The sequence below is a fragment of the Dipodomys spectabilis genome, unplaced genomic scaffold (assembly GCF_019054845.1).
Source record: "Dipodomys spectabilis isolate Male_0828 unplaced genomic scaffold, ASM1905484v1 ptg000119l, whole genome shotgun sequence".
In the NCBI taxonomy this organism is placed as follows: Eukaryota; Metazoa; Chordata; class Mammalia; order Rodentia; family Heteromyidae; genus Dipodomys; species Dipodomys spectabilis.
Window position 1 is genome coordinate 3,222,139 of NW_024870796.1, and position 27,311 is coordinate 3,249,449.

Genomic DNA, 27,311 nt, shown 5'->3' on the forward strand with positions numbered 1-27,311 from the left:
TTTGACTTTTCCTTTTGGATTTAAAAAATTTTTTTTTGTTTGAGACTGAGACTTTGTCTCACTCTTTGTCCGACACTTTCCCTCATTGCCTGATGCTCTACAACCTGAGCCATACTTTCAGCCCCATGGATTTTGTTTGTTTTAAGACAAGATCTTATGTAATCCATGCCACCAGGGACTTACACTGTAGCCCAGACTGGCCTCAACTGGAATCTTCCTGCCTCATCTGTCCAGTGCTAGGATCATAGGCGTGTCTTATCCTTTTATGAGATTGATGTGCTCTACCTACTGTGCTAATGAAGCACCTTAGTTACTCTTTAAAAAAAAAATCAAGAAAGATGCTTTAATCTGTCTTCAGAAAAAAGATGTGTCAAAGGCTGTGGTAATCTCTTACCTCAGAGTTTGATACTTTTTCCATCTTTGTCTCTGCAACCTTTGCTGCTATAAATAAGCTGTAGCCCTTGGTTTGTTCTAGTGAAAATAAACATACTATGGTGATAGTAGAAATTACATTCCCATTTTTCTCCCAGCCAAGACTTTTTTTTGGTAATACAATTTTGAATTATAATTATTAACCAATTGCTAGTTTTAGATTCTATCACTCAAATCTTTAGTTTTGCCATTTATTGAGGTGCTTATTGTAATATTAATATATTTAGAGCAGAAATGTCGTTTTTTAGGGAATCTAGAGCAACAGCAAAGCTGAGGTCAAACTGCCATAAGGATGGACACCAAAGAAGCTGTGTTTGGGACAAAAAGAAATCAAGATAAGGTAGATGTGAAGTAGAGAAAGAGCTGGCCCCAGGGAAGTGGGTGGTAGGTTGGAGTGGGTTGTATTATCTCTAAGGGCAAAGGGTAGTTAGATTTTTGAAGTGAAAGCCATGAAAAACTTACAGGAAATATTGATGATTGAAGCTCAACTAGTATCTTTCCTCTAAATATACAAGTTTTCACTGACAACTAGCAAAATGCTTCAAAGATGGTAAGTTTGGGCTAGCCTTATTATGTGTGAGAATCTGGGTTCAATTCCTAGTACAGCATTTTTTAAAGAATGTTATCTACATAGAGGAGTGAGTGCTAATATTCTGGAATAGTGTCCCCTCTCTGGCTATTTGTAGAAGATGCTATGATAATAGTTGATAAACCTATTTAAAAATCCCACCTTGAGTACCTATGCCTGCTATTTGTAAGTTAAAAGAGCATCTCCAATTGGAGTATTCAACTGGCAAAATCTGTACAGAGGATTTAATGTTTCTTATTTTATGTGAAAATTGTGTTTCTCCTCATAGCAACATGAACCGTGAGGACCGGAATGTGCTGCGCATGAAAGAACGGGAAAGGCGGAATCAGGAAATTCAGCAGGGTGAAGACGCCTTCCCACCCAGTTCCCCTCTATTTGCTGAGCCATACAAAGTTGTAAGTTTGAAACTTTTTTTCCCCATCTATGTAACCCTTTTACTTTTAAAATGTTTTAAACTTGGGCTGGGAATGTGGCTTAGTGGTGGAGCGCTTGCCTTGCATGCCTGAGGCCCTGGGTTCAATTCCTCAGCACCACATAAACAAAAAGAAAAAAGCTGGAAGTGGCGCTGTGGCTCAAGTGGTAGAGTGCTAGCCTTGAGCTGAAGAGCTGAGGGACAGCGCCCAGGCCCAGAGTTCAGGCCCCATGACTAACAACAAAACAAAACAAAAACATTTGCTTTCTTTCTTTCTTTCTTTTTTTTTGTAAATGGAACATACTTTTTTTTCCGTACTAATGAAATGCATATGGGAAAGTATATAAAATGTGTTATGGCTTGAAGAATTTTTACCACACAAACCACCTCAGATAATCAGTGTTCATATCAGAAAAAAAGAGTATTACACACTAGATGTCCTTGAATTCCCATCTCATTGCTGTCCTGTATTCTTTAAAAATGTGGGCAGAGGGCTGGGAAGGTGGCTCAGTGGTAGAGCGCTTGCCTTGCATGCATGAGGCCCTGGGTTCGATTCCTCAGTACCATATAAGCAAAAAAAGAAAAAAAAGCTGGAAGTGGCGCTGTGGCTCAAGAGGTAGAGCGTTAGCCTTGAGCTGAAGAGCTGAGGGACAGTGCCCAGGCCCAGAGTTCAGGCCCCAGGACCAGACCAAAAAAAAAAAATGTGGGCAGACACTGTTGGCACCTACCTTTAATCCTAGCTACTCAGAAGGCTGAGATCTGAGGATTGAAGTTCAATGCTAGTCTGGGCAGGAAAATCTGTGAGACTCTTTATCTTCAGCTAACCACCAGGAAACCAGAAGTGGCACTGTGGCTCAAATGGTAGTACGCTGGTCTTGAACTGAATAGCTGAGGGACAGCACCTCAGCCCAGAATTCAAGCCCCACAACAGACCAAAAAAAAAAAAAAGATGATTTTTATAGATCATTTTGTTTCCCCCTACTTCTTGCCATTCTACTTAATTTACTAAGTTTCATTGACTATTAGTGTGTTTGAATAAATGTGTTATTAGTATGTTTGGTTCTTTTTTTATTATCATAGACCTGAATTTTCTCTCTTTCTCTCTCTCTCTCTCTCTCTTTATTGTGAAAATACTGTACAGAGGGGTTACAATTACATGGGCAAGATAATGAGTACATTTCTTATCAAGCATTGTAGCCTCCTCCTTTGTTTCCCCTTCCCATCCCTTCCTATCCTCCCCCCCCCACCCCCCTATCTCTCTCTCTCTTTCTCTCTCTTTTTGTGCCAATTCTGGGACTTGAGCTCAGGGCCTAGGCACTGGCCCTGAGCTTCTTTTGCTCAAGGCTAGCACTCCAGCACGTGAGGCACAGCACCACTTCCAGCTCTTTCTGTTTATGAGGTACTGAGGAACCCAGGCTTCATGCATGATAGGCAAGCTCTCTACCACTAAACCACATTCTCAGCCCCATAAATATTCTTGATTTTCTAATATATTCAGTGCTTAACTGTCCAGAGTTACATTAGCATATTATCAGAAATGGTAAGTTAAGTCAATTACTAGGTTTTTTTTTTTTTTTTGGGGTCCGGTCGTGGGGCCTGAACTCTGGGCCTGGGCACTGTCCCTCAGCTCTTCAGCTCAAGGCTAACGCTGTACCACTTGAGCCACAGCGTCACTTCCGGCTTTTTTCTTTTTGCTTATGTGGTGCTGAGGAATTGAACCCAGATCCTCAGGCATGCAAGGCAAGCACTCTACCACTGAGCCACCTTTCCAGCCCCTAGGTTTTTTTTTTTTTTATAGGTCCAGTCGTGGGGCCTGAACTCTGGGCCTGAGCGCTGTCCCTCAGCTCTTCAGCTCAAGGCTAGCGCTCTACCACTTGAGCCACAGCGCCACTTCCAGCTTTTTTCTTTTTGCTTATGTGGTGCTGAGGAATCGAACCCAGGTCCTCATGCATGCAAGGCAAGCACTCTACCACTGAGCCACCTTCCCAGCCCTTTTGGTTTGTTTTTTAGTGCCAGTACTTGGGCTTGAACTCAGTGCCTCCCATTCTCACTCAGCTCTTTCACTTAGCTGGGTCTCTACCACTGCAGCTATATATTTCCACTTCAGGCTTTTTGCTGGTTAATTGGAGATAATTTGCCTGTTTAGACTAGTTTCAAACTGTTATCCTCAGACCTCTTGAATAAGCTAGGCATGAACATCTGGTACCTACATCAATTGCTTTTTTTTTGTTTTGTTTTGTCAGTCGTGGGGCTTGAACTCTGAGCATGGGCACTGTCCCTCAACATTTCAGCTCACGGCTAGTGCTCTACCACTTGAGCCACATCGCCACTAATGGTTTTCTGGTGGTTTATTGGAGATAAGAGTCTCAATGGCCTTTCCTGCCTGGGCTGGCCTTGAACCTATCTCAGCCACCTGAGTAGCTAGGATTACAGGTGTGAGCCACCAGCACCCGGCCAATTGTTTTTATTACTATCATTTTACTTTATTTGAAATTATAATGTCCACCAAAAAGTACTACCTTTCATAACTTTTAGCTTTAGTGGCAAAAGATATTTTTCTGACTTTTAATTTGACTTTGGATTTCATTTCAGCTGTTCTTAATATTTTAAAGGTATATATCATGTGTAATAGATGATACACTATGTATTATAGCTATAAGTATAAAATTGAGTGTTAGACTTTCTTTCTGATGAAATATTAAAAGTAGCAATGTATTCTCAGTTATCCCATAAAGTTTGATGTTTATAGAAACCATTTATGATTGCTGACATAGTGTATGTGAATGTAACACCATGGATTAGGGATTAGAGATTAAGAGTATATTGAAAAAAATCAAATTTTCTCCGGAATTTTTGCATCATGCTACCATTTATTTTGCAATTACTCTGTAATGAATTTGATTTGTTTTCTAATCCTGTTGTTACCTATAAGTAGCTGTATATTTGCTGGTCTTGTTTAATAAGATCAAACAGATTTTCAAACAACCAAAAGGCTTTATTTGCAGATCCTAAAATAAATAGGGGTAGTTTATTCTTAATTTTTTTCTTTCTTTTTTTTCTTTTGTTAGTCATGGGGCTTGAACTCAGGGCCTGTGTGCTGTACCTGAGCTTTTTCACTCAAGGCTAGCACTCTGCCATTTTGAGCCACAGCACCACTTCAGTTTTTTGGTGGTTAATTAGAAATAAGAGTCTCACGGACTTAATCCTTAGATTTCAGCCTCCTGAATAGCTAGGATTACTGGTGTGAGCTACCAGGGCCTGGCTCTTGATTTCTTTTTAATATAAACAGTAAGCTTTCTTCCATATATATGAATGAAAATCTTACAGTTAATAGATATATTGGACCTCCTCATTATCCTGATTTGAAACTTAACTCATTGATTTAAAATTTTAATAATTTGTTGGTTTAATTAATAGCCAGATTTAAACTTTATCAATGAATTTTTGAGGCTTAATTTATTGTTTGGCTTTTTTTTTTTTAAGTTTTTTTGAGACAGGTTCTCACTATGTAACTCAAGCTAGTCTTGAACTTGCTGAGGCTACTCTCAAATTCTAATGTCTTAATCATACTGATTAAGACCTGGAATTTACATATGCTGACCTACACTGCCACTCTTGGTAGTTTCTGACTTAACGGATGAATCATATAAACAGAAGGAATTAATTTTTTTTTCAAGATGACTGTATATTGCTTGGTTTCACTACATTTTTGTTTCTGCTCCTAACTGTTAACATTGACTTAGAAGGTGTGAAATGTTTATTTACATCAGTTACTAAAACGTGAATGTTGGCTAATCTGCTGGCCTGGAACTTAATCATATAAGGGCAGATTCCTTTACTGTTTCTCAAAAGCCCCCTTTTTTTCTGCTGTTCCTATATGTTTACTGGTTTAAGAAAATTGTTTTGCTCATTTTTTTCTCTTAAATTCACTTTATATATTTCTCTGTGTCCTACAGAGTATTTGTGTTTTAGCATGGTTATTTTCAGACACAAATTTTCTTTGATTGTGAAAATCATGTATTTGAGCGCTGGGAGTATACTCAGTGGTAGAGCATTCATCTAGCATGTGAGAGAGGCCCTGGGTTCAGTCCCAGAACCATCACAACCAACAACAACAAAAGACAAGTACATAGACACACATTTGAAGTTTGTTTCTAAATGTTAACTTTAGGATGTGAGGTAAATGAAGCCTCACCTTGAAAGGTCTTTTCCATTTGAAAGTTAGAAAATCAACCAGGCACCAGTGGCTCACACCTGTAATCCTAGCTACTCAGGCTGAGTCTGAGGATCATGGTTCAAAGCCAGCCTGGGCAAGAAAGTCTGTGAAACTTTTATCTCCAGTAAACTACCAGAAAACCAGAAGTGGCGCTGTAGTTCAAAGTGGTAGAGCCCTAGCCTTGAGCTAAAGAGCTGAGGGACAGCGCCCAGGCCCAAAGTTCAAGCCCCACAACTGACAAAAAAAAAAAGTTAAGAAAATCAGCTTTAGAAGTATATTTTATTTCAGATTATGCTAATATAATTTTATCTTATATTTTTTGTAGACTAGCAAAGAAGATAAATTATCAAGTCGTATTCAGAGTATGCTTGGAAACTACGATGAAATGAAGGATTTCATAGGAGACAGATCTATACCAAAGCTTGTTGCAATTCCCAAGCCTACAGTACCACCAACAGGAGATGAGAAATCAAACCCAAATTTCTTTGAACAGAGACATGGAAGTTCTCATCAGAGTAGTAAATGGACTCCGGTAGGACCTGCACCCAGCACTTCTCAGTCTCAGAAACGGTCTTCAGGCTTACAGAGTGGACACAGTAGCCAGCGTGCCAGTGCAGGTGGTAGCAGCAGCACTAATAGTAGTGGTCAGAGGCATGACCGTGACTCATACAGCAGTAGCCGGAAGAAAGGCCAGCATGGATCAGAACACTCCAAATCACGATCTTCAAGTCCTGGGAAAACCCAGGCAGTTTCTTCACTAAGCTCTAGTCATTCCAGGTCTCATGGGAATGATCACCATAGCAAGGAACATCAGCGTTCCAAGTCTCCTCGGGACCCTGATGCCAATTGGGATTCTCCTTCCCGTGTACCCTTTTCAAGTGGGCAGCACTCAAATCAGTCTTTCCCACCGTCGTTGATGTCAAAGTCCAGTTCGATGTTACAGAAACCCACTGCTTATGTTCGTCCCATGGATGGACAGGAGTCCATGGAACCCAAGCTGTCCTCTGAGCACTACAGCAGCCAGTCCCATGGCAACAGCATGACTGAGCTGAAGTCCAGCAGCAAAGCACATCTCACCAAGCTGAAAATACCTTCCCAGCCACTGGATGTAAGTCACACATTTAGACCTTTTTAACATTGTGACTGTGTGAAATAATTGGCCATGAAATTTTGAGTAAACTTGGAACCGCCTTTTTCCCTTAATAGTAAGGAGTATAAGGTTTAAAAGTAGAGAAAAAAAAAGTTTAGAGGAAACCTGTGAGTTGACTCCTAAGTGTATCCATAGAATTGTAAACTTCCCCTCTCAAGGAAAGGCTAAAAGTCATTGATGGTTTTCAGTTATTCAGATGACAGATCCATTATAAATAAAAAAGTGTGATCCACTAATATCTTGGGTTTCCTGCTATTGAGTCTATAAAGAATATTTTGAGGGGCTGGGAAGGTAGCTCCATGGTAGAGTGCTTGCCTTGCATGCATAAGGCCCTGGGTTCGATTCCTCAGCACCACATAAGCAGAAAAAGCCAGAAGTGATGCTGTGGCTCAAGTGGTAGAGTGCTAGCCTTGAGCTGAAGAGCTGAGGGACAACTAGGCCCAGAGTTCAGGCCCCATGACCAACCAAAAATAAATAAATAAAAAATGTATATATATATATATATATATATATATATATACACACATACATTGATTCTATAAAGAATAATATACCTTGTTTTCTTTTGTTTAAAAAGAAAATTAAGGGTCTGGGAAGGTGGCTCAGTGGTAGAGCGCTTGCCTTGCATGCATGAGGCCCTGGGTTCAATTCCTCAGCACCACATCAGCAAAAAGAAAAAAGCCGGAAGTGGCGCTGTGGCTCAAGTGGTAGAGTGCTAGCCTTGAGCTGAAGAGCTGAGGGACAGCGCCCAGGCCCAGAGTTCAGGACCCACAACCGGACCCAAAAAAAAAAAAAAATTAAGTTATTTGTTCTTATAGTAGCATTCATGAGTAAGATACAAGTCGTGGTTCACGTGGTAAATGGTGGGACATTTGAATCTTTGGAGATGGTAGTTTGGATGCTATCATTCTTTTCTCTGATTACACTTAAAGGATTGAGACAGTTGTAAAAGTACATGTAAAACGTACTTTTAAACATAGCATTGAAAATAGCCAAAGAAATGAGCACTTATTATGAAGTAATATATGATGTAATCTTTTTTAAATTAGCAAAATTATGGATTTAATTGTGACATTACATTGATACATGGAATTTTATCTTTTGATATAGGTTGTGCAATAAAAAATTAAAAAGTAATATCAATAGCCAAAAATCATAGCTCAAGTGATGGGAAAAAGGACTGAAGGATAGTTAAACTACTGTTTTGAGAACATTTAAGTATCCTTCCTGTGGCCTTAGGAAACTGTTATGTTTATCATCTAATTACTCCCCAGAGAACAGTAAATGGTAATTTGTTCTTTCTTTAAACAGTAACATCTTAAGGGTAGGACTTAAGCTTTCTGATTCCTATGTGTGCCTTAAAATAGGTACTTTACCTTCTGTGATTTAAGAAAGACTGTAAAATGTCTGTTGTGTTAAAAAATCAGTCATCTTTTCAGTAATGCTCATATTACCCTGCTTGTCAATGTGAAATGGTAACAGTATCATGATAGATTTTGTATATGATTAAACTTGTGAATTTTTTATAAGCTGCTCACCTGAAAGTTATATTAAAATATTAAATTTAGGTATAATAAATGTAAAAAAAAAATTTAAAGACAAATGGAAATGTTTCCTGGGCTGTGTGGTTTGGTGATTTAGATTTTTTAGTACTTAAAAAAAATTTATGTTTAGGGAAACCAGTCCAAATATTCTAAGTAGTATTCTGATTTAGAGTAGTGTTATCATAAATACTTCTTTAAATTTTATCTTTTACAGTTTGTGCAATAACAAAATTAAGAAGTAATATCAATAGCCAAAAATCATAGCTCATAGCTCAAGTGATAGGAGAAAGGACTTAAGGATAGTTGTGTTTTGTACAACTGTGTAGTAAATACTAAAAGTCTAATAAGCTACTCCAACTCTAATGTGGGCTTTTTCCCCTCCCCTCTTTCTTAAGGCATCATCAGCTTCTGGTGATGTGAGCTGTGTGGATGAAATTCTTAAAGTAAGTGTTAAAAGAATAATTTCGGTGTTTTTATTTATGATGCTTTAGCATCATAATTACCCTTCTTGGATCCATTGCTGCTTTCTGGCCATTCTCTGCCTTTTATAGTCGCCTGAAAATGACCATCTTTTGCTTGCTTGAAATCTTGCGGATAGTGTTTGTTTCGTTTGTTTTGCTGTGAGGCTCAGGTGGGGTGTTCATTGGCTCTATTGTGTTTTATTCACCAATTTGTATATTATTTGTTGTCCTTTACTACTGTAAGCAGTAAATATTGTTTGGTTTTCTGAAAAAACATTATCCTTCTTACACATGTGCTTCACAAAGGATCTAAAGCAAAACATTGTTTATGTGTGTATTAAATACAAATAGTTGTTTTCCTTAACTTCTAAATCCCATGGTTTGTATATTTGCCTTCAGAGATTTGGCTTTGTTTTTAAGTAAAACAAATTCTAGTCTTGACAATTTGCTTTGAAAAGAGGAAGATATCAAATATAACTGCACTTCCTCAGACTGAACCATTTAATAATCTGAAGTGCTAAAGAAGCTCAACAGTTACTAGTCAAATGATTATGTCAAAAATAGCTTGCTTCATAATTTGTCTGTACTTGGTGGTCAAACTGTACAATAATTTGAGTACTTACATTTTGAGTCTTCATTGGATACATTTACAATATGCATGACAAAAAACGAACATTTTTCTATTGGAAAAAGACAAAGTCTAATGAATTAGTGAGTTGCATTGACTTCATTTTGTTATTAGGAGGAAAATATCTGTCACAATTTTTGGTGAGCTCCTGAATTGTTTTGTTTGTACTGTATTTCGCTATGAATTCCCTTGTGACTACCTGCTTTTTAATGCTCTCATCCTTTTGCTTTCCCCTTCCTTCCTTTAGCACGCTAAAATCTTTTATAGCTACCATTTTGTTGAACTTGTTTCTCTAAGGCATTATTTTTTCTTCATCTAGCAGTTTAATTTGACTCCTTTTGTTTGTTTGGCTTGTTTTGTAACTGCCTGCTGTTTTATACTTGATTTTTCCTGTTGGAAATACGTTGAAGTAGGTATGACTGTTGTTATGCTCCATTGTTTTTATGTCCATCTGCTTTTCCTGTCTTTCTGTCTGCCTTTTTGTAATCCTGTGACTTCTCTTAAATAGGAGTGCATTCTGTTTGCCTCTGCCCTTTTCTTTCTGTGCTTTGGCCTACCTTTTCTACCATCTTTGGCTTTATTTGTTAGATGGCTATTCAGTATTTCTCTGTTGCCTTGGTCTCTTTTGGGTCTTGATTTTTGTCTCTTAATTGCTTCTTTCCTGGGTTTTTATTTTAATTTCTCTTTGCTTCTTTTGACTCAACATGTCAGAAGCCATATTGAAATAGATTTTTCTATTAGTAGTGTCATGCCCCACGAGTTAAGTGTAGAATTCTCATTATGTCTTGCTTCTTCCTCATGTTATATTTCATCACAAAACTAGATGTGGACTTTGAAATTCCCATTCCTTGCTTTCCATTTCAGTCACCTTGAGCTTTAGTACTTAGAAGAGTCTTCACTTTCTGTTTGTAGACTCTCTTGGCTCATGTGTTTTCTACATTGTTTTCAGATTCTTTACTCCCTGTCTTCAGAACTTTTTTTTTCTTAGCATTTTTTAGTAGCACCCTAAGACCACTATTCTAAGAAAGAATGGTGTCCAAATTTAACATGTAGACCTTCCACAGGCCAGTCCTAAGCCTTCTTCCTACTGATGGACCACTTTTGCCAAGCTGGTTTCATAAAGCCATACACATTTTCTTGTTCTTTTACTTCCTTAAGTAAGTTTCCTTGGAATGTTTCTTCTTGTTCTTCAGTTTCTTCTTTTAAATTATTTTCCTTAGACACCAAATAAAAGCCTTCCCCCTGTAGGAGACATATTAATAACTCTTCCTTTGAATCTGCAACCTGTAAATTTTGGGTGCATGTATATAAAGTCTAAGAAGTCTTTCCCCTGAATCCTCGGTAATGCACAGAATGTTAGTACCTAGAAGATATTCTTGTATTTAATTATGTCTTTGATCTTATAATTTTTCCCTATTTTATATATGCAGGGCTTGACACAAGGCCTGTATTAGGTGCAGAGTCATTTGGTGATAAATTATCAACTGAGAGTATTCTAATATTTCCGATGTAAAATGTTAATACCAAAACCCAAGGGATATTGGTTTCTGTTTCCTTTTTCCTTCCCTATCTGTGGTGTGCCAGGAACTACAAGTCTATTTCTCTTCATCTTTTTTTTTTTTTTGGTCATTTATGCCACTTGAACTCTGAAATTGGGTGCTATCCCTGAGTTCTTTTGCTCAAGCCTAGTGCTCTACCACTTTAAGCCAAGCACCACGTTGGGTTTTTTGGTGGTGAATTGGAGATAAGTGTCTTGTAACTATGTTGCCAGGACTGGCTTCAAACTGTGATCCTCGGGTATCAGCTAGGCCTTCAGGCATGAGCCCCCACCAACACCTGGCTGCTTCTTCATGTTTTTCTTCAGATTTTTTTTCCCTTTAAACAATTTGTAGTTCTAGACATCCCATGATGAAAATTTTAATTTGAAACTGGTACATGTTTATGGGAATTTGTAATTTACCAATTAAAAGCATGCTAATTCAGCACCCTGTTACATGTCAAGCACTGGGGATACAATGATGGTAATGATGATAGTTGCATGCTTTGAGCTGACTTTCTAGAGCAGGATGTAAGAAATAGTAAGAGCATTGGATAAAGAATATGTGAGTGACTATTTTAAGAGATTCTAGTAGAGACTATATCAAGTGTCCTGTTTCTGCCCTCTTTTCTCATTCTGTTGCCCAAAGATAGTCAGTCCCCCCAGAGACTATATACATTTACTAGGACATAGATTATTATTTATGTTAGTTACTTAACAGTATACTGTAGATACCATTTCATATCAGTTCAAATTTTCATTTTAATGTCTGGTGTTTCATTGTATGGATGTCTGCTAATTAACACTGTACTGTTGGATACCTGTTCTCCCCGCACCCCCTACCTCCTCCCCCGTCCCCATTTTTCAAATGTGAGCCTGAAATGTGTGTCCTAATTGTGTGGTTGTAGCTATAGGATAAATTCCTAGATAAGCTACCACCTTTAACAAAACATTCCCTCCTTATTATAAGTCTGTCATCATTCTCTCCCCTGCTAATATATACTTTTTTAATCTTATTCAAACCTCACTTGGACATATTTAGCATAATTAGAAGACATTGAATGAAATCATACTTAGGGTTTTGCTTGTCTGCTTTCCTTCTTATGTGCTTCTGGAATCCCTTTTCTGGTTTTCCCATGTGACCATATTTTCCTCTCAGCTCATGGGTTATGTCGTCAGATTTCTTACTATAAAATTCTGTGTGTCCATGACTTAGTAAATATATAGCGTTAAGTAAGTAATCTTTATACTTGGATTGATTTATTTCTTCATAGAGCCACACTTATCTGTATCATAATAGCATTGTAAGAAGTGAGTAACAGACAAGCAAAACAGCACACTGTGGGTCAATTAAAGGTAAAGTAAATGTTAGCTGTTAGCCCCATGCTTCCATTGATTCCCACAACAAACTCTCTTTAGTAGTATTTTATTATGTGCCTTGTATTTGATACAGGCCCATTTCTATCACTCTTCAGAGTTGATCCTAACTGCAAATTCCTTGCAGGAAATAAGCATTTATTATTTACCCTCCTATTAACAGCCCCATAGTGCCTTGCACACAGTTGTGCTTCATCAGTATTTATTGACTTAAATATGTATAATTTTAAAGAGCAATCACAAAACCAGCATTTATAAGTACAAATCTGGTTTTTAGCGATACAGTTTTTAATCCTTGACCTGGTTGAAAACAAACTGTAATAATTACATTTCAGGAGATGACGCATTCATGGCCTCCCCCACTAACGGCTATTCATACACCATGCAAAACAGAGCCTTCCAAATTTCCTTTTCCAACTAAGGTAAGTAAATAAACTCTATCTTTAATAATATAAGAAAACACTAAATGGCTCACCTAAAATCATGTAAGTTCAAAATTGGCTTGCATTCCCAGTCTGATGGAAAATACACAATAATTAAGTTCAGAAAGTGAACATTGCTATGAAGAAATTCAAACAGGGTAATGGAAGTGAGGGCATCGTGGCCTGAGGTATTTTATTTAAGAAAGCTTGGCAGGCAATATAGGGGGAGTGACATTGATATTTATTCCAAACTATTACAGTTTTCTAGGCCAGAGATGGTTAGGGCTTCTCAAACCATTATTTTTAATGAACCCCTTTATGTAGATCTTAAAAACTATACTGTAGAAAGAAGTTCCATGAGTAATACAACAGTTCCCACCCAATCCCAAGATTTGCAGATTAAATTTATACTCAGACACAGAATACACAAATGAATTCTCCTTGTGAGAGTTTGACCATGGCTCCTAGTAATAGCCTTTCCCTCATTCTTGTTCTCTTCCATCTCACCAAAGCTGCTTTCATGTGTACTTTTGCAAGTCTTTTATATGAATTTAGATACATTTATATGTAATTATGTGTGTGAAATCATTACATACAAGCATTTCCTTATTTTCTTCTATTCAGATATATTGTTATACATCATTGTGAGCAATAGCCTTAGGAAACTTTCCATATTATTACATATAAGATTTTAACTTTATTCAAAGTATAAATATATCCCAGTTTATTTGCTCATTTCTCATTGGTATTTAACTTGTTAATATATTTTCATTTCTGTGAACATTTCTTTAGTAACTTTTTTGTGTCTTCTTATATATTATTTAAGATGTAAAATAAGACAGAATTTTGGGGATTAAGGAGTATGTATCATTATACACTCTGATTTCTCTGTTGTCACAGATTTGTAACAGCCTTTACTCTTTTAATACCTATTATTCCTTACATGCATACCAGTATATGGTACTGCATACCAGTATATGGTACTATTAAATACCAATCTTTTTAGTGAGAAATTGCATTTTATTTGCTAGATTGCTAGTGAAGCTCCTCATCTTAAAAGCTCATGCTTTTGATTTCTTTGTGGATGAATTCCCCTATTCTTGCTATTCTTTTTTTGGAGGGAAAGGGGTATTGGTCATAGGACTTGAACTCAGGCCCTTGGTACTGTCCCTGAGCTTTTTTTTTTTGATCAGTCATGGGGCTTGAACCCTGGACCTGGGTGCTGTCCCTCAGTTCAAGGCAAGCACTCTACCACTTGAGCCACAGTGCCACTTCTGGTTTTCTGGTGGTTTATTGGAGATTAGAGTCTCATGGACTTTCCTGCCCGGGCTGGCTTGGAACTGTGATCCTCAGATTCTCAGCCTCCTCACTAACTAGGATCACAGCCATGAGCCACTGGCACCCAGCTTCCTTGAGCTCTTTTGCTAAAGGCTAGCACTCTACCACTTAGAGCCACAGCACAACTGCTGGTTTTTTGGTGGTTAATTGAAGATTAAGATTCATGTCTAGGCTGTCCTTGAACTGCATTTCTGATCCTCAGATCTTAGCCTACTGAGTAGCTGGGATTAAAAGCATGAGCCACCAGTACCTGACTTATTCTTGCTATTCTATAGGTGGTATCTTTAATCTATTGAGTTTCAGGAGGGGTTGTCTTTTTCATTTTTTTATTGCTTTTGTTTTGGTTGAATTCCTTATTTTATTTTTGTCAGTCATGAGGCTTGAACTCTGGGCCTGAGCACTGTCCCTCAGCTTTTCAGCTCAAGGCTAGTGCTCTACCACTTGAGCTATAGCGCCACTTCCGGTTTTCAGGTGGTTTGTTGGAGATAAGAGTTTCACAAACTTTCCTGCCTGGGCTGGCTTTTGAACCATGATCCTCAGTCTCAGCTTCCTTAGTAGCTAGGATTACAGTCATGAGCCACCAGCGCCCAGCTGAATTACCTATTTTAATAAGCAATATTTTAAACATATCTCCCAATTAGATTTGTGTTTTAGTTTCATGGTTTAAATATTTTACCTTTGTGTGTGTGTGTGTGTGTGTGTGTGTGTGTGTGTGTGTGGTGGGGCTTGAACTCTGGGCTTGGGGTGTGTGTGTGTGTGTGTGTGTGTGTGTGTGTGTGTGTGTGTGTGGTGGGGCTTGAACTCTGGGCTTGGGGTGTGTGTGTGTGTGTGTGTGTGTGTGTGTGTGGTGGGGCTTGAACTCTGGGCTTGGGGTGTGTGTGTGTGTGTGTGTGTGTGTGTTGGGGCTTGAACTCTGGGCATGTGTGTGTGTGTGTGTGTGTGTGTGTGTGTGTGTGTGTGTGTGGTGGGGCTTGAACTCTGGGCTTGGTCACTGTCCCTGAGCTCTTCAGCTCAAAGTGAGCACTCTACCATTTGAATCACAGCGCCAATCCTGGTTTTCTGGTGGTTCATGGAGATAAGAGTTTCACTGATCTACCTTCCTGGGCCGGCTTTAAACCATGATCCTCAGATCTCAGGCTCCTGAGTAGCTAGGATTACAGGCGTGAGCCACCAGCACCAGAGTTGGCTTTACTTTTTAATGTTTGCTTTTTAATGTCTTCCCAGAGTCATAAACATATGTTCTTACTTTTCTTTCTCTGTGGTTTTAGTGAATTTTTTATGTTTTGTGGTTTCTGTGGTTTGAGGTAGGGTGTTGCCATGTATTCCCTGAGACTGACCTTGAACTCTCATTCCTCCTGCCTTAGTTTTCCAAGTGCTGAGATTATAGGCAGGTGTCACTATTTATTTTTTTTTTTGTGGTTGTGGGGCCTAAGCTCTGGGCCTGGGTGCTGTCCCTCAGCAATTCAGCTCCAGGCTAGTGCTCTACCACTTGAGCAACAACTCCAGTGGTGATCAATTGGAGATAAGAGTCTCATGGACTTTCTTTCCTGGGCTGGGCTTGAACTGCAGTCCTCTATTATCAGCTTCCTGAATAGCTAGGATTACATTATCTTTTGCTTCAATTTTTAAAAATTTCCTTTATGACTAAAGTTGTTAAACTTTTTTTCACATATTTATTAGCCATTTGTTCTTTTCAGAACTGTTTAATTCATTTGTCCATTTATTAATTGGGTTTTTTAAATTAAAGTTTGATTTTTGAACTCTTTATATATTCTGTATATTAATCCTTTACTAAATAGAGGGAATAGCTGGCAAAGTTTCTCTTATTCTCTATGCCAACTCTTTATTCCAGTAATTGTTTCATTTGAACATGAGGAATCTTTTTAATTTGATGCAATCCCATTTATCAGTTCTTCCTCTTATCTCTTGAGCAATTAGAATTCTATTCAGGAAGTTGTAGCCTATGCCTACACCTTCCATTGTTTTCTCATAGCTGTTTTCAGAGTTCCGGGTCTTACATTAAGGTCTTTGATACATTTGAATTTGGTTTTTGTCAGGGTTCTACTTTCAGTCTTCTACATGTGGATATCCTTTTTTGCTTACAACATTTGTTCAAAAGGCTGTTTTTTTCTTACTCCTATTGAAAAATCTGATGGCTCTAATAGGGTGGATCTATTTCTGGGTCTTCTACTCCATTGGTATATATGTCTGGTTTTGTACCACTATCTTGCTGTTTTTGTTAACTATGGATTGGCATTTGAAGTTGAGATCATATATTGTGATACTTTCAGCATTACCCTCTTAGTTTAGGATTGCAGCTCAAATATCTCCCTTACTCCCTCCCTCTCTTTTTTCCTCCCTAGCTTTTGAATAGTACTAGATGTTTGAAGAGCCTCACACTTGCTAGATTGGTAAAGTACCATTTAGCCAAACTTCTGGCCCTATTTTTCAGTGGGACAAGGTCTCACTAGGAAATGAGTCCAGTCAGTCAGTCCACTATTTGTGCTGCAATTCACATACTTTTAGGTTTCCCATTGTTGTTAGCATCTGGTGCTTGCTACCTTTTCCAGCATCCCTTCTGTGGAGATGGAGTCTCTCAGTAGACTGTCTGCACTGACCTGGAAACACAGGCCAATCTCAGTCTTCTGTGTACCTTAGGATGTTTTATGCCACTGTACCCAGCCTTCGGTTGAGAAAGAATCTCAATCTTTTTTTTTTTTGACCAGTCCTGGGGATCCTGTCCCTGAGCAGCTTTTTCTGAGTAGGTTATTTGAGATTAGAGTCTCATTCACTTTCCTACCTGGCCTGGCTTTGAACCATAATCCTCACATCTCAGTCTCCTGAGTAGCTAGGATTATAGACATGAGCCACCAATGCCTGGCTCAGTAACTTTTTTGCTTGAGCTGGCTGTGAACCTCCATTCTTGTCCTCTCAAGTAACTTGGATTATAGACATGAGCCACTGGTCCTCAACTAGCCCCAAAATTTTTTTTTTTTTTCTGTTTATGTGGTGCTGAGGAATAGAACCCAGGGCCTCATGCTTGCAAGGCATGCACTCTACCGCTGAGCTACCTTCCCAGCCCCTAGCCCCAAATTTTTTGATTTTTAAATTTGTTTATTTATTTTTGTTGGTTGTGGGGCCTGAACACTGGGCCTGGGAGCTGTCCCTCAGCTCTTCAGCTCAAGGCTAGTGCTCTACCACTTGAGCCACAGCACTGCTTCCAGCTTTTTCTGCTTATGTGGTGCTGAGGAATTGAACCCAGGGCCTCATGCATGCAAGGCAAGCACTCTACCACTGAGCCGCCTTCCCAGCCCCTGGATTTTTTTTATTATACTGGTGCCAGGGCTTGAACTCAGAACCCAAACATATATATTTCTTTCTTTTTTGTTGGTTGTGGGACATGAACTCAGCCTATGCACTGTCCCTCAGCTCTTCAGCTCAAGGCTAGCAGCTCTACCACTTGAACCACAGCAGCACTTCCGGTTTTCTTGATGGTTAATTGGAGTCTCACAGACTTTCCTTGCCTAGGCTGGCTTTGAGCCGCCATCCTCAGATCTCAGCCTCCTGAGTAATAAGGATTACAGGTGTGAACCATTGGCACCCCACTAAGCATATATATTTATTTGTGTCATTACTGGGGCTTGAACTCAGGGCCTGGGTGCTGTCCCTGCGATTTTTTGCTCAAAGATAGCACTCTACCACTTGAGCCACAGCTCCACTTCTAGCTTTTTGCTGGTTAATTGGAAATAGGAATCCCACTTTCCTACCCAGGCTGGCTTCAAACTGCAATTCTCAGATCTCAGCCTTCTGAGTAGCTTGAATTACAGACATGAACCACTGGTGCTCAACTGAAGCATATTTTTAAAACCAAGGATCTTAACCTGAAATAATTTATTCTTTAGACCTCTAAATTAGGTATTGACCAATACCATAAATGTTGTTGAAAAGAAATAAATAATGGCAAGACTATCTGGTGGCTTAATAGTTTCTTTTTATATACTTCAATAATTTGTGTACAATTTAGACCACTTGCCACTAAATGAACACTTCTCTCTTAATTTTACTTGTGTAACTTTATGTTCTTTTTTCTTAGGAGTCTCAGCAGTCCAATTTTGGCCCTGGAGAACAAAGTGAGTATTTGTTTTCCTCTTGTTTTTTCAAAGTTGATCTCTTTATGGACCATTTGATTCACATGGCCTTGCCTTCTATTGCTTTAAATAATTTTTTTTGTGTATCTTACTCTAATTTTATGGCCTGCTAAGTGATACTGGGTTGAGCTGAATCCTAGTTTACTTAAAGAATCAAAAAGTGTTATGTAGGTTATTAGAAATCAAAATAAACTTTTGATAATTTGAACTAATATTTGGTAGTTCACTAATTCAGGTTAATGGACACCTCTTAAGCTCAAGAGCCGCTGTCCTTTTTACTTCATGTAGATACTTGGTTCTATGGTAGCAGCACTCTAGACAACAATCGAGTCATTTCGCTGGCTGGCCATAGCTCTTCTCATCCTATATCAGTGCCTCCTCCCCCTTTTTTTTCTGCATCTTCTGGTCTGTTGTCTTCTACATATGATCTCTCTGAAGAACTTGAGTAGAAGATATCTTTTGGGGATTCATATGTGGTCCCAAAAAGATCTGTAAGATTAACAAGGTCAGGAAACACTGCAGTGTCTTAACTTTGCCAAATAACTCCAATTATTTCGCAAATAACCTCTTAAGTAAGGTAGACAAACCAGTTTTAACGTATGTTGGGAAATGAAATGTGGAAGTTGTTTTTTTTTTTTAAACCTTTTGCTAGTTACCTTTAATTATCTTAATGCAAAGAGATAAAAACTAGAATAATAACTTTTTTTTTGGTAGGTCATGGAGCTTGAACTCTAGGCCTGGGCACTGTCCCTCAGCTCTTTAGCTCAAGGCTGGTGCTCTGCCACTGAGCCACAGTGCCACGTCTGGTTTTCTAAGTGGCTTATTGGAGATAAGAATCTCACGGATTTTTCCTGCCTGGGCTGGCTAGGATTACAGGCCTGAGCCACCAGCACCCAGCTCCAGAAGAATAACTTTTAATGTTAAGCTTTATCTGAATATCTATTTCAGTTCCCTGGCTCTAGATGAATAACTTTTAATGTTAAGCTTTATCTGAATATCTATTTCAGTACTATCTTTTCAGCTATTGTTATAGAAAAAAAGGAAACAGACACTGGGTTTTTTTTGTTGTTGATTTTTTTTGGTGGGGGGAGGGGGTGAATTTTAGGGCATGCTGCAAATTGAACCAGGACCTTGGGCATTCGTGCTAGGCAGTTGTTGTACCCCTTACACTGAGTCCTGGTCCTTAAGAAAAAAAAAGTTTTAAGACAGGGTTTTGCTACCTTTGCCCATACTGGCCTCAAATTTATGATCCTCTCTTGCTTTCAAAGTTGTCTGGATTATAGGAACCTAGCTGTTGTTGATATGCAGAGAATAGCTAGCTATAGATAAGAATATTTACATTTTCTCTCTTCTTTTAAGAATATTTTTTTTTATCACATTCCTACTGTCTCTCCCCAAAGCTAACTATAGCAATGGTATCATAAGCTACATCTAGTCTTTATACCTTGTGGCTTTCACTGAACTTCCTTTAAAGCTAGATTTCAGTATAAAGTACCTTGTTTTTATATAAAAGTATCATACTTTATTTAACTAGTCTTTGTTTTTGCTATTGAAACCATTCTGTTGTAAGCATTCGTGTGTGTTTATGTGTAAATATTCCTTCAGATACACCAGATGTATGGAAGGTATGTCAGTAGCAATATAGATACAGTATTGACAATGTTACATTGCTCTCTAAAAAGATTGTATAAGTTTATAGCCTGTGAACATGCTTGTTTCTATCACATGCCATATTATTGGACTTGAATGTGTTGCCATTTTGAGCATTGAAGAATTATCTGTTGTGACTTATATTTCTTTGTGGTAAGACATTTTGCAATCTAAACAGTTAAATTCAGTTTCTCATTTCTACATTGTTTTTGTTCTAGAAAGATACAACCCTTCTACTAAAACTTCAAATGGTCACCAATCAAAATCGTAAGTTTCTTATTTAATGAGTTTGTCTTTTGGGCTGGTTACCTGTAATATCTGAATATGTTAAATAATATTTAGAAACAATTGATTTTTTTGTTTATTGACATATTCACTTATTTGTATGCTTCTGGAGAGCAAGGTTAGGCCCTTGCACATGCTAGGCAAGTGCTTTACCACTGAACTACATCTTCAGACCCATTTGTTTATTTTTGAATGTAGACTAGAAATTGAACCCAGGATTTTGTGCATGCTAGGCACATACTTTACCGCTGAGCTATTTTCAAGTTAAAATACTACCCTTTTAAGTCAGAGGTAGGCAAACTTCTGTGTAAAGAGCCAGGTTTAGGTTTTCAGGGTCACTTGTTTCTGTCCTGAATATTGTATAAAAATGGCCATATGGACTTCTGTTTAGGCCTCTCTCTAGATGTAGAGTCTCTCTACTCTTTTATGGCTTCTCGTTCAATTTCAAATAATTTACTTTGTTTATCTAAAAAGAAAAGAAAAAAAATGACCATGGACTATATATAGGATTTTTTTCCCCTTTTGGTAGTGTGCTGGAATCAAATCCAGGACCTCATAAATGCTAGATAATCACTACTATTGAACTACATCCTGAGTCCTGTAAAACTTTATTACAAAGCAGTATTAAGCTAAATTTTGCTTGTGAGCCAGTTTGCCTACCCCTGATCTTAGCTCAGAGTTTTTCCTCACCTATCAGAGGTAGAAAATGATGTGTGTATTTTCTTTTATTATTATTATTTTATTTTATTTTTTGCCAATCCTGGGGCTTGAACTCTGGATCTGGGCGCTGTCCCTGAGCCTCTTTGACAAAGGCAAGTTAGTGCTTTACCATGTGCTCCACAGCACCACTTCTGGCTTTTTCTGTGATTAATTGGAGATAAGACTCATGAACTTTCTGGCCCGGGCTGGCTTTGAACTATGTGATCTTCACATCCCAGCCTCCTGAATAGCTAGCAGTACATGCATGAGCCATTGGAGCCCACCTTGGATGTTTGTATGTTCATCATATTTAATCATGAAATCATAGACTAGGTTTGACAGCTGCAGGAGTACAGGTAGGTAGGGCAATTGAAGTCTGACCCTAACTCTAGACAAAGACACAAGATCCTTTTATGTTGTTGTTGTTGTTGGTCAGTCGTGGGGGCTGAACTCTGGGCCTGGATGCTGTCCCTCAGCTCTTCAGCTCAAGGCAAGCGCTCTATCACTTGAGCCACAGCGCCATTTCCAGCTTTTTCTGCATATGTGGTGCTGAGGAATCGAACCCAGGGCCTCATGCATGCAAGGCAAGCACTCTACCGCTGAGCCACCTTCCCAGCCCAAGATCCTTTTGAAAATAACTAAAGTACAAAGATGTGGGGGCCATGAATCAAGTGTTAGAGCATCTGCCTGTCAGGCCTACAGCATTGGGTTCAAATCCCAGTTCTTGGGGGGAAAAAAAGTTTGTTTTTTTCCTTTTTAAAAAATTGTTATTGGGGGCTGGGAATGTGGCTCAGTGGTAGAGTGATTGCCTTGCCTGTATTCCTCACTATCACATAAGCAGAAAAAGCCAGAAGTGTTGTAGCTTAAGTGGTAGAGTGCTAGCCTTGAGCTGAAGAGCTGAGGGACAAGGCCAGGCCCAGAGTTCAGGCCCCACAACCAACCAAAAAAAAAAAAAAATTGTTATTGGAAGCTAGGCTCTGGTGGCTCATGCCTGTAATCCTAGTTACTCAGGAGGCTGAGATCTGAGGATTGCGGTTCAAAGCCAGCCCAGGCAAGAAAGTCCATGAGACTTTTTTTTTTGGGTCGGTTGTGGATGCTGTCTCTCAGCTCTTCAGCTCAGCCACAGCGCCACTTCCGGCTTTTTCTGCTTATGTGGTGCTGAACCACATAATCGAACCCAGGGCCTCATGCATGCCAGGCAAGCACTCAACCACTGAGCCACCTTCCAGCTCCTCCATGAGACTCTTGTCTCCAATAAACCAATAGAAAACCAGAAGTGGTGCTGTAGCTCTCAAGTGTAAAGAGCTAGCCTTGAGCTGAAGAGCTGAGGGACAGCACTCAGGCCCAGAGTTCAAACCATGACTGACCCCAGGAAAAAAAAAAAATTTGTTATTGGACTGGTAATGTGTCTTAGTGGTAGAGTGCTTGCCTACAATGCTTGAAGCCCTGGGTTTGATTTCTCAGTACCACATAAACAGAAAAAGCCAGAAGTGACACTGTAGCTTAAGTTGGTAGAGTGCTAGCCTTGAGAAAAGAAGCTCAGGGACAGTGCTAGGCCCTGGATTCAAGTCCCAGGACTGGCAAAAAAAAAAAGTTATTATAGGTCTGGGAATGTGGCTTAGTGGTAGAGTGCTTGCCTCACATGCATGAAGCCCTGGGTTTGATTCCTCAGTATCACATACCCAGAAAAAAAACCAGAAGTGGTACTGTGGCTCAAGTGGTAGAGTGCTAGCCTTGAGAAAAAACAAGGTCAGGGACAGTGCCCAGGCCCTGAGTTCAAGCCCCAGGACTGGCAAAAAAAAAAAAAAAAAAAAAAACATATATTAAAGGTAATGTACAGCTGGGCACCAGTGGCTCACACTTATAATCTTAGCTACTCAGGAGGCTGAGATCTGAGGATTGCGGTTCAAAGCCAGCCCGGCAGGAAAGGATGTGAGACTTATCTCCAGTAAACCACTCAGAAAACTGGAAGTTGTGCTGTGGCTCAAGTGGTAGAGCACTCACCTTGAGCTGAAATGCTGAGGGACAGCGCCCAGGCCCAGAGTTTAAGGCCCATGACCTACAAGACCTACAAGAAAATGAAAAAATAAAAATAAAATGAAGGTGATGTACAGAAGAGTTACAGTTATATAAGTTAGGTAAAGAGTACATTTCTTTTTGGACATTGTCACCCTTTTCCTTGCTCTCTCCCAGTTTTCACCTCTCATTCCCACCAATAAGTTGTATAGTTTATTTTCAACACAGTGTCTAGTGAATACCACTGTTTCCTTTTTTCACCTTTTGTCCATTTCTGTGAAAAAAAGTAATTTTTTAGGACAATATTCTTTCTAATAGGCCTTCCATGTAACTAGGAAATAGTGTATATTTAAGCAACAGAGTTTGTATTGGCTCTTATTTTTATTTTCTAGGAGATGCAGAAATATGCATCACAGTATATAGGGTCTTTAGATGATAATAAATTCCAGCATGGGGTCACCACTTGAATTCCAGAGATCACAAATTAACTTACTGAAGCTGGGTGCTGGTGGCTCACGCCTGTAATCCTAGCTACTCAGGAGGATCGCGGTTCAAAGCCAGCCTGGGCAGGAAAGTTCGTGAGACTCTTATCTCCAATAAACCGCTAGAAAACTGGAAGTGATGCTGTGACTCAAGCGGTATTGCGCTCTCCTTGAGCTGAAGAGCACAAGGACAGCGCCCAAGCCTAAAGTTCAAGCCCCACGACCAACAAAAAAACACAAAAAACAAAAAAACAAATTAACTTACTGAGGAGATATCAAAGGTCTAAAGAAAGTGGCCACAATTCCAGCTTTCTTTGCTATAGCCTCAAACGGTACTGACTAGACTGGTATCTTCTTTAGTTGAACAAAGAGAAGGACTGAGAATGAAAATATATAAATACACATACTTCCCCATATACTACTGAAAAATTCAAACTATGTTTCCGTTATATTTCCATGCAAAGAACTAATGCTACCTACCATATATGTGCCTATTGCTTTGGTTGCTGAGGGAACAAAAGCATTGAGGACCTAGAGCAGTCTGGTAAAAGCTTTGACATATTCACATATGTAAACAGTTTCATTGAGTTGCCATTATTAAATCATAAGGGCTTGGAGAACTCACAAGTTGGTTCATTTCCTTACAGGAAATCAGTCCTACAGATGCACTAAGCCCTGGTCCAAAGGAAAACTCTTTTTTATTTCCATCCCATTGAATTGAGCCAGTTTAAAACACCTTTTATAATAATATATCCATCTGGTTACTTTATTTCCAGGTGATCTTTTGTATATTTCTTGGAATTTGGGGTCAGATATAGAAATGCAGGTTAAACTTTGAGGGAAAATACAAATAGTTATTGGAGTAAAAGAAGATTTCCTTCCTACTAATTGAAGACTGATGAAATTTTAAAAGGAAAGGTAATGGAACTACTAATAATGAGAAATTAAATATTTTTCTAGTTGCATTTCTCTCCTAAACTTTGTGTTAATTTTTTCTCTTCTTAGAAAAGAGTGTTTTGTAGTTTGTTACTGTGATTTTTAAAGTTTAATGGTTTGATTTTTCTGACTTCAAAGAAAATATAAAATTTAATTTTTATCTTCAGAAACAGATTCCAGAAGCTGCTAGCTTATAGAAACTCTTCCTTTTTTAAAATTGATTTAAAGGGGCTGGGAAGGTGGCTCAGTGGTAGAGTGCTTGCCTTGCATTCATGAGGCCCTGGGTTCCATTCCTCAGCACCACATAAGCAGGAAAAAAAAAGCTGGAAGTGGCTCTGTGGCTCAAGTGGTAGAGCGCTAGCCTTGAGCTGAAGAGCTGAGGGACAGCGCCCAGGCCCAGAGACTGGACCCAATAAATAAATAAATAAATTGATTTAAAAAGCCAGGAACCAATGGCTTATACTTGTACAGTCCTAGCTACACCGGAGGCTGAGATCTGAGGATCGCCATTTCAAGCCAGCCTGGCCAGGAAAGTCTGTGATACTCTGATCTCTACTACCAAACAAACAAAAAGCCAGAAGTGGGACTGTGGCTCAAAATAGTACATCTCTAGCCTTGAGCAAAAAAGCTGAGGTACAGCACCCCGGCTCAGAATTCAAGTCCCAGTTGATTTCTGCTAATTTCTCACCTCAAACTGTTATTTCTACAGAAGGTACTCGTCTTTCGTAACGAGGCATTTATAAAGTAGAACGTTGGCTCTTAGGAGAAGAACACAAGGACACAATGCCTATGTGCATCTGATCAGATAAAATAATATTTATTGAAATGAAATACAGGAAATGGAAACAAAAAATTTTTCTTTGTTACTGTTTTTGTTTTCTTTTTGTCTTGTTTGTTTCTCTGACTTTGGGAGGGCAAGGATAAAGGGTAAACAAAAGGAGCAGTTGTATTCACTAGACACTATGTTGAAAATGAACTACACAGGTTCTGGGTGGGGAAGGGAGGGAAAAACTGGGGAAGAATGAGGAAACAAGTGACATGGTCCAAAAAGAAATGTACTCTTTACCTGACTTATGTATCTGTAACCCCTTCATACATCATCTTTATAATAATAATAAAAATTAAATAAAAGTAGGACTTTGGCTTAGGAAATTGTGTCCTTAAGGTACTGACAATTACCTATTTAACAATTGTATCAATCTTCATGGAACATTGGAGGCATAATTAAGCTTAGAGCTTCCAAATTCTTTAGAATTAGAGCTTTAAATTGTGTGTATTTGTGTGTGTGTGTGTGTGTGTGTGTGTGTGTGTGTGTGTGTAGTGGAACTTCAGATTGAACTCAGGGCCTTACAATTGCTAGACAGATCTACCACTTAACCATGACAACATGGTTAAATTCTTGTGAGTTTTTTTATTTCATAACCAGATAGAGTAACACTGCTTTTATGTGTGTGTGTGTATGTATGTATGTATGTATGCATGTATGCATGTATATATGTATATGTATTTGTGTGCACACACACAGGTTGGCATTTGCCAAAACAGTGATTATTTCTAGAATTATTGGTAAGATGTGTGTGGGTATGGGTGTGGGTTGGGTGTACTGGGGCTTAAACTCAGAGCCTGAGCACTTTTCCTTAGTTTTTTCCGCTCTAGGTTGGAGGTTGGTACTCTATCACTTGAATAACAGCTTCACTTGCTGAATTTTTGGGAGTCTCACAGACTTATACTGCCTGGGCTGGCTTTGAACCCCGCAATCCTCAGATCTCAGCCTCCTGAGTCACCAGTATTACAAACATGAGCCATCAATGCCTGGGCATTGATAGAATTATTGATATTTAATACTTTGTCATGCCATGATAAACTGTTCCCAAAATAATAATATTCTTCTTTGCTTTTTTTCCTCTAGTATGTTAAAAGATGACTTAAAACTAAGCAGCAGTGAAGACAGTGATGGGGAACAGGTGTGTGTGCTATAGAGCTCTACCAATGTCATACATATTTATTTTTATCATGTTTTATAAAAATTGAATAATAGATATATGGTTCATTTGTATAAAATAATTTCCTAAACTTTATAAGCTTTTTGATGTTAGAGTGTTGTAATTTTCTGCTCTTTTGTGTGTGTGCTGGTACTGGGGCTTGAACTCCAGGCTTGGAACTCTCACTTGACTTTTTTATTCACAGCTAGTGATTGAGCCACACCTCCACTTTAGGCTTTTTATTGGCTAATGGCACATAAGAGTCTGCTCAGGCTGCCTCTGAACCTCTCTCCTCATATCTCAACCTCTGGAATAGCTGGGATTATAGGCATGGGCCAATGGTACCTAGTTCTGCTCTTTTAATTCCCATTATTTTTAAAAATTGACTTTTCCTTAACATTTACTGTGGATCAGAATGTACTCATGAAGCAGGTTATTGACAAGAAAAAATATTAACAAACTTAAAAAAAAACTTATCCTCTACAAATAGTATACTATTTTATTCACTATATTAAGTTTACATTAATCCATGTAAGAGAAGCCAATTTTTTAAGAATTCAGATACTATATTTATATTAAGTATTCTTTCACAAATTTCCTTCTTACATTTTAATTGTAGGATTGTGACAAGACAGTGCCAAGGAGTACACCAGGAAGGTAAGTTTCCTTTTATTTTGTTTTATTTGAAGTACTAATGTCAATCAAATTAACATTGTAGTGATATGTAAAACAAGTATGCCTGGGCACCGATGGCTTATGCTTATAATCTTAGCTACTCAGGAGGCTGAAATCTGAGGATCATGGTTTGAAGCCAACCTAGGCAGGATGACTCATGTCCAGTTAGCCACCAGAAAACTGGAAGTGGTGCTATGGCTCAAAGTGGTAGAGTACTAGCTTTGAGCGAAAAAGCTCAGGGTTAGCAACCAGGCCCTGAGTTCAAGCCCCCCCAAAATAAAAAAGTATGATCAGATGTGATGATAATTGTACTTTCTGTAAATTAACCAAAA

General features: G+C 38.7%; 1 protein-coding gene across 3 annotated transcripts in view; it reads left to right on the forward strand.

Moving 5' to 3' along the window:
* Positions 1-27,311, forward strand: part of Aff4 (AF4/FMR2 family member 4) — a 67,816-nt gene that overhangs the window by 14,315 nt on the left and 26,190 nt on the right. For all 3 annotated transcript variants that reach the window (XM_042688780.1, XM_042688779.1, XM_042688781.1), the window contains exons 2-9: positions 1,290-1,416; positions 5,975-6,757; positions 8,739-8,786; positions 12,682-12,768; positions 18,200-18,236; positions 20,123-20,171; positions 26,232-26,286; positions 26,924-26,961. In XM_042688780.1, the coding sequence (XP_042544714.1) occupies positions 1,294-1,416; positions 5,975-6,757; positions 8,739-8,786; positions 12,682-12,768; positions 18,200-18,236; positions 20,123-20,171; positions 26,232-26,286; positions 26,924-26,961 (1,220 nt within the window). In that variant the 5' untranslated portion in view covers positions 1,290-1,293. The remainder of the gene's footprint in view (positions 1-1,289; positions 1,417-5,974; positions 6,758-8,738; positions 8,787-12,681; positions 12,769-18,199; positions 18,237-20,122; positions 20,172-26,231; positions 26,287-26,923; positions 26,962-27,311) is intronic.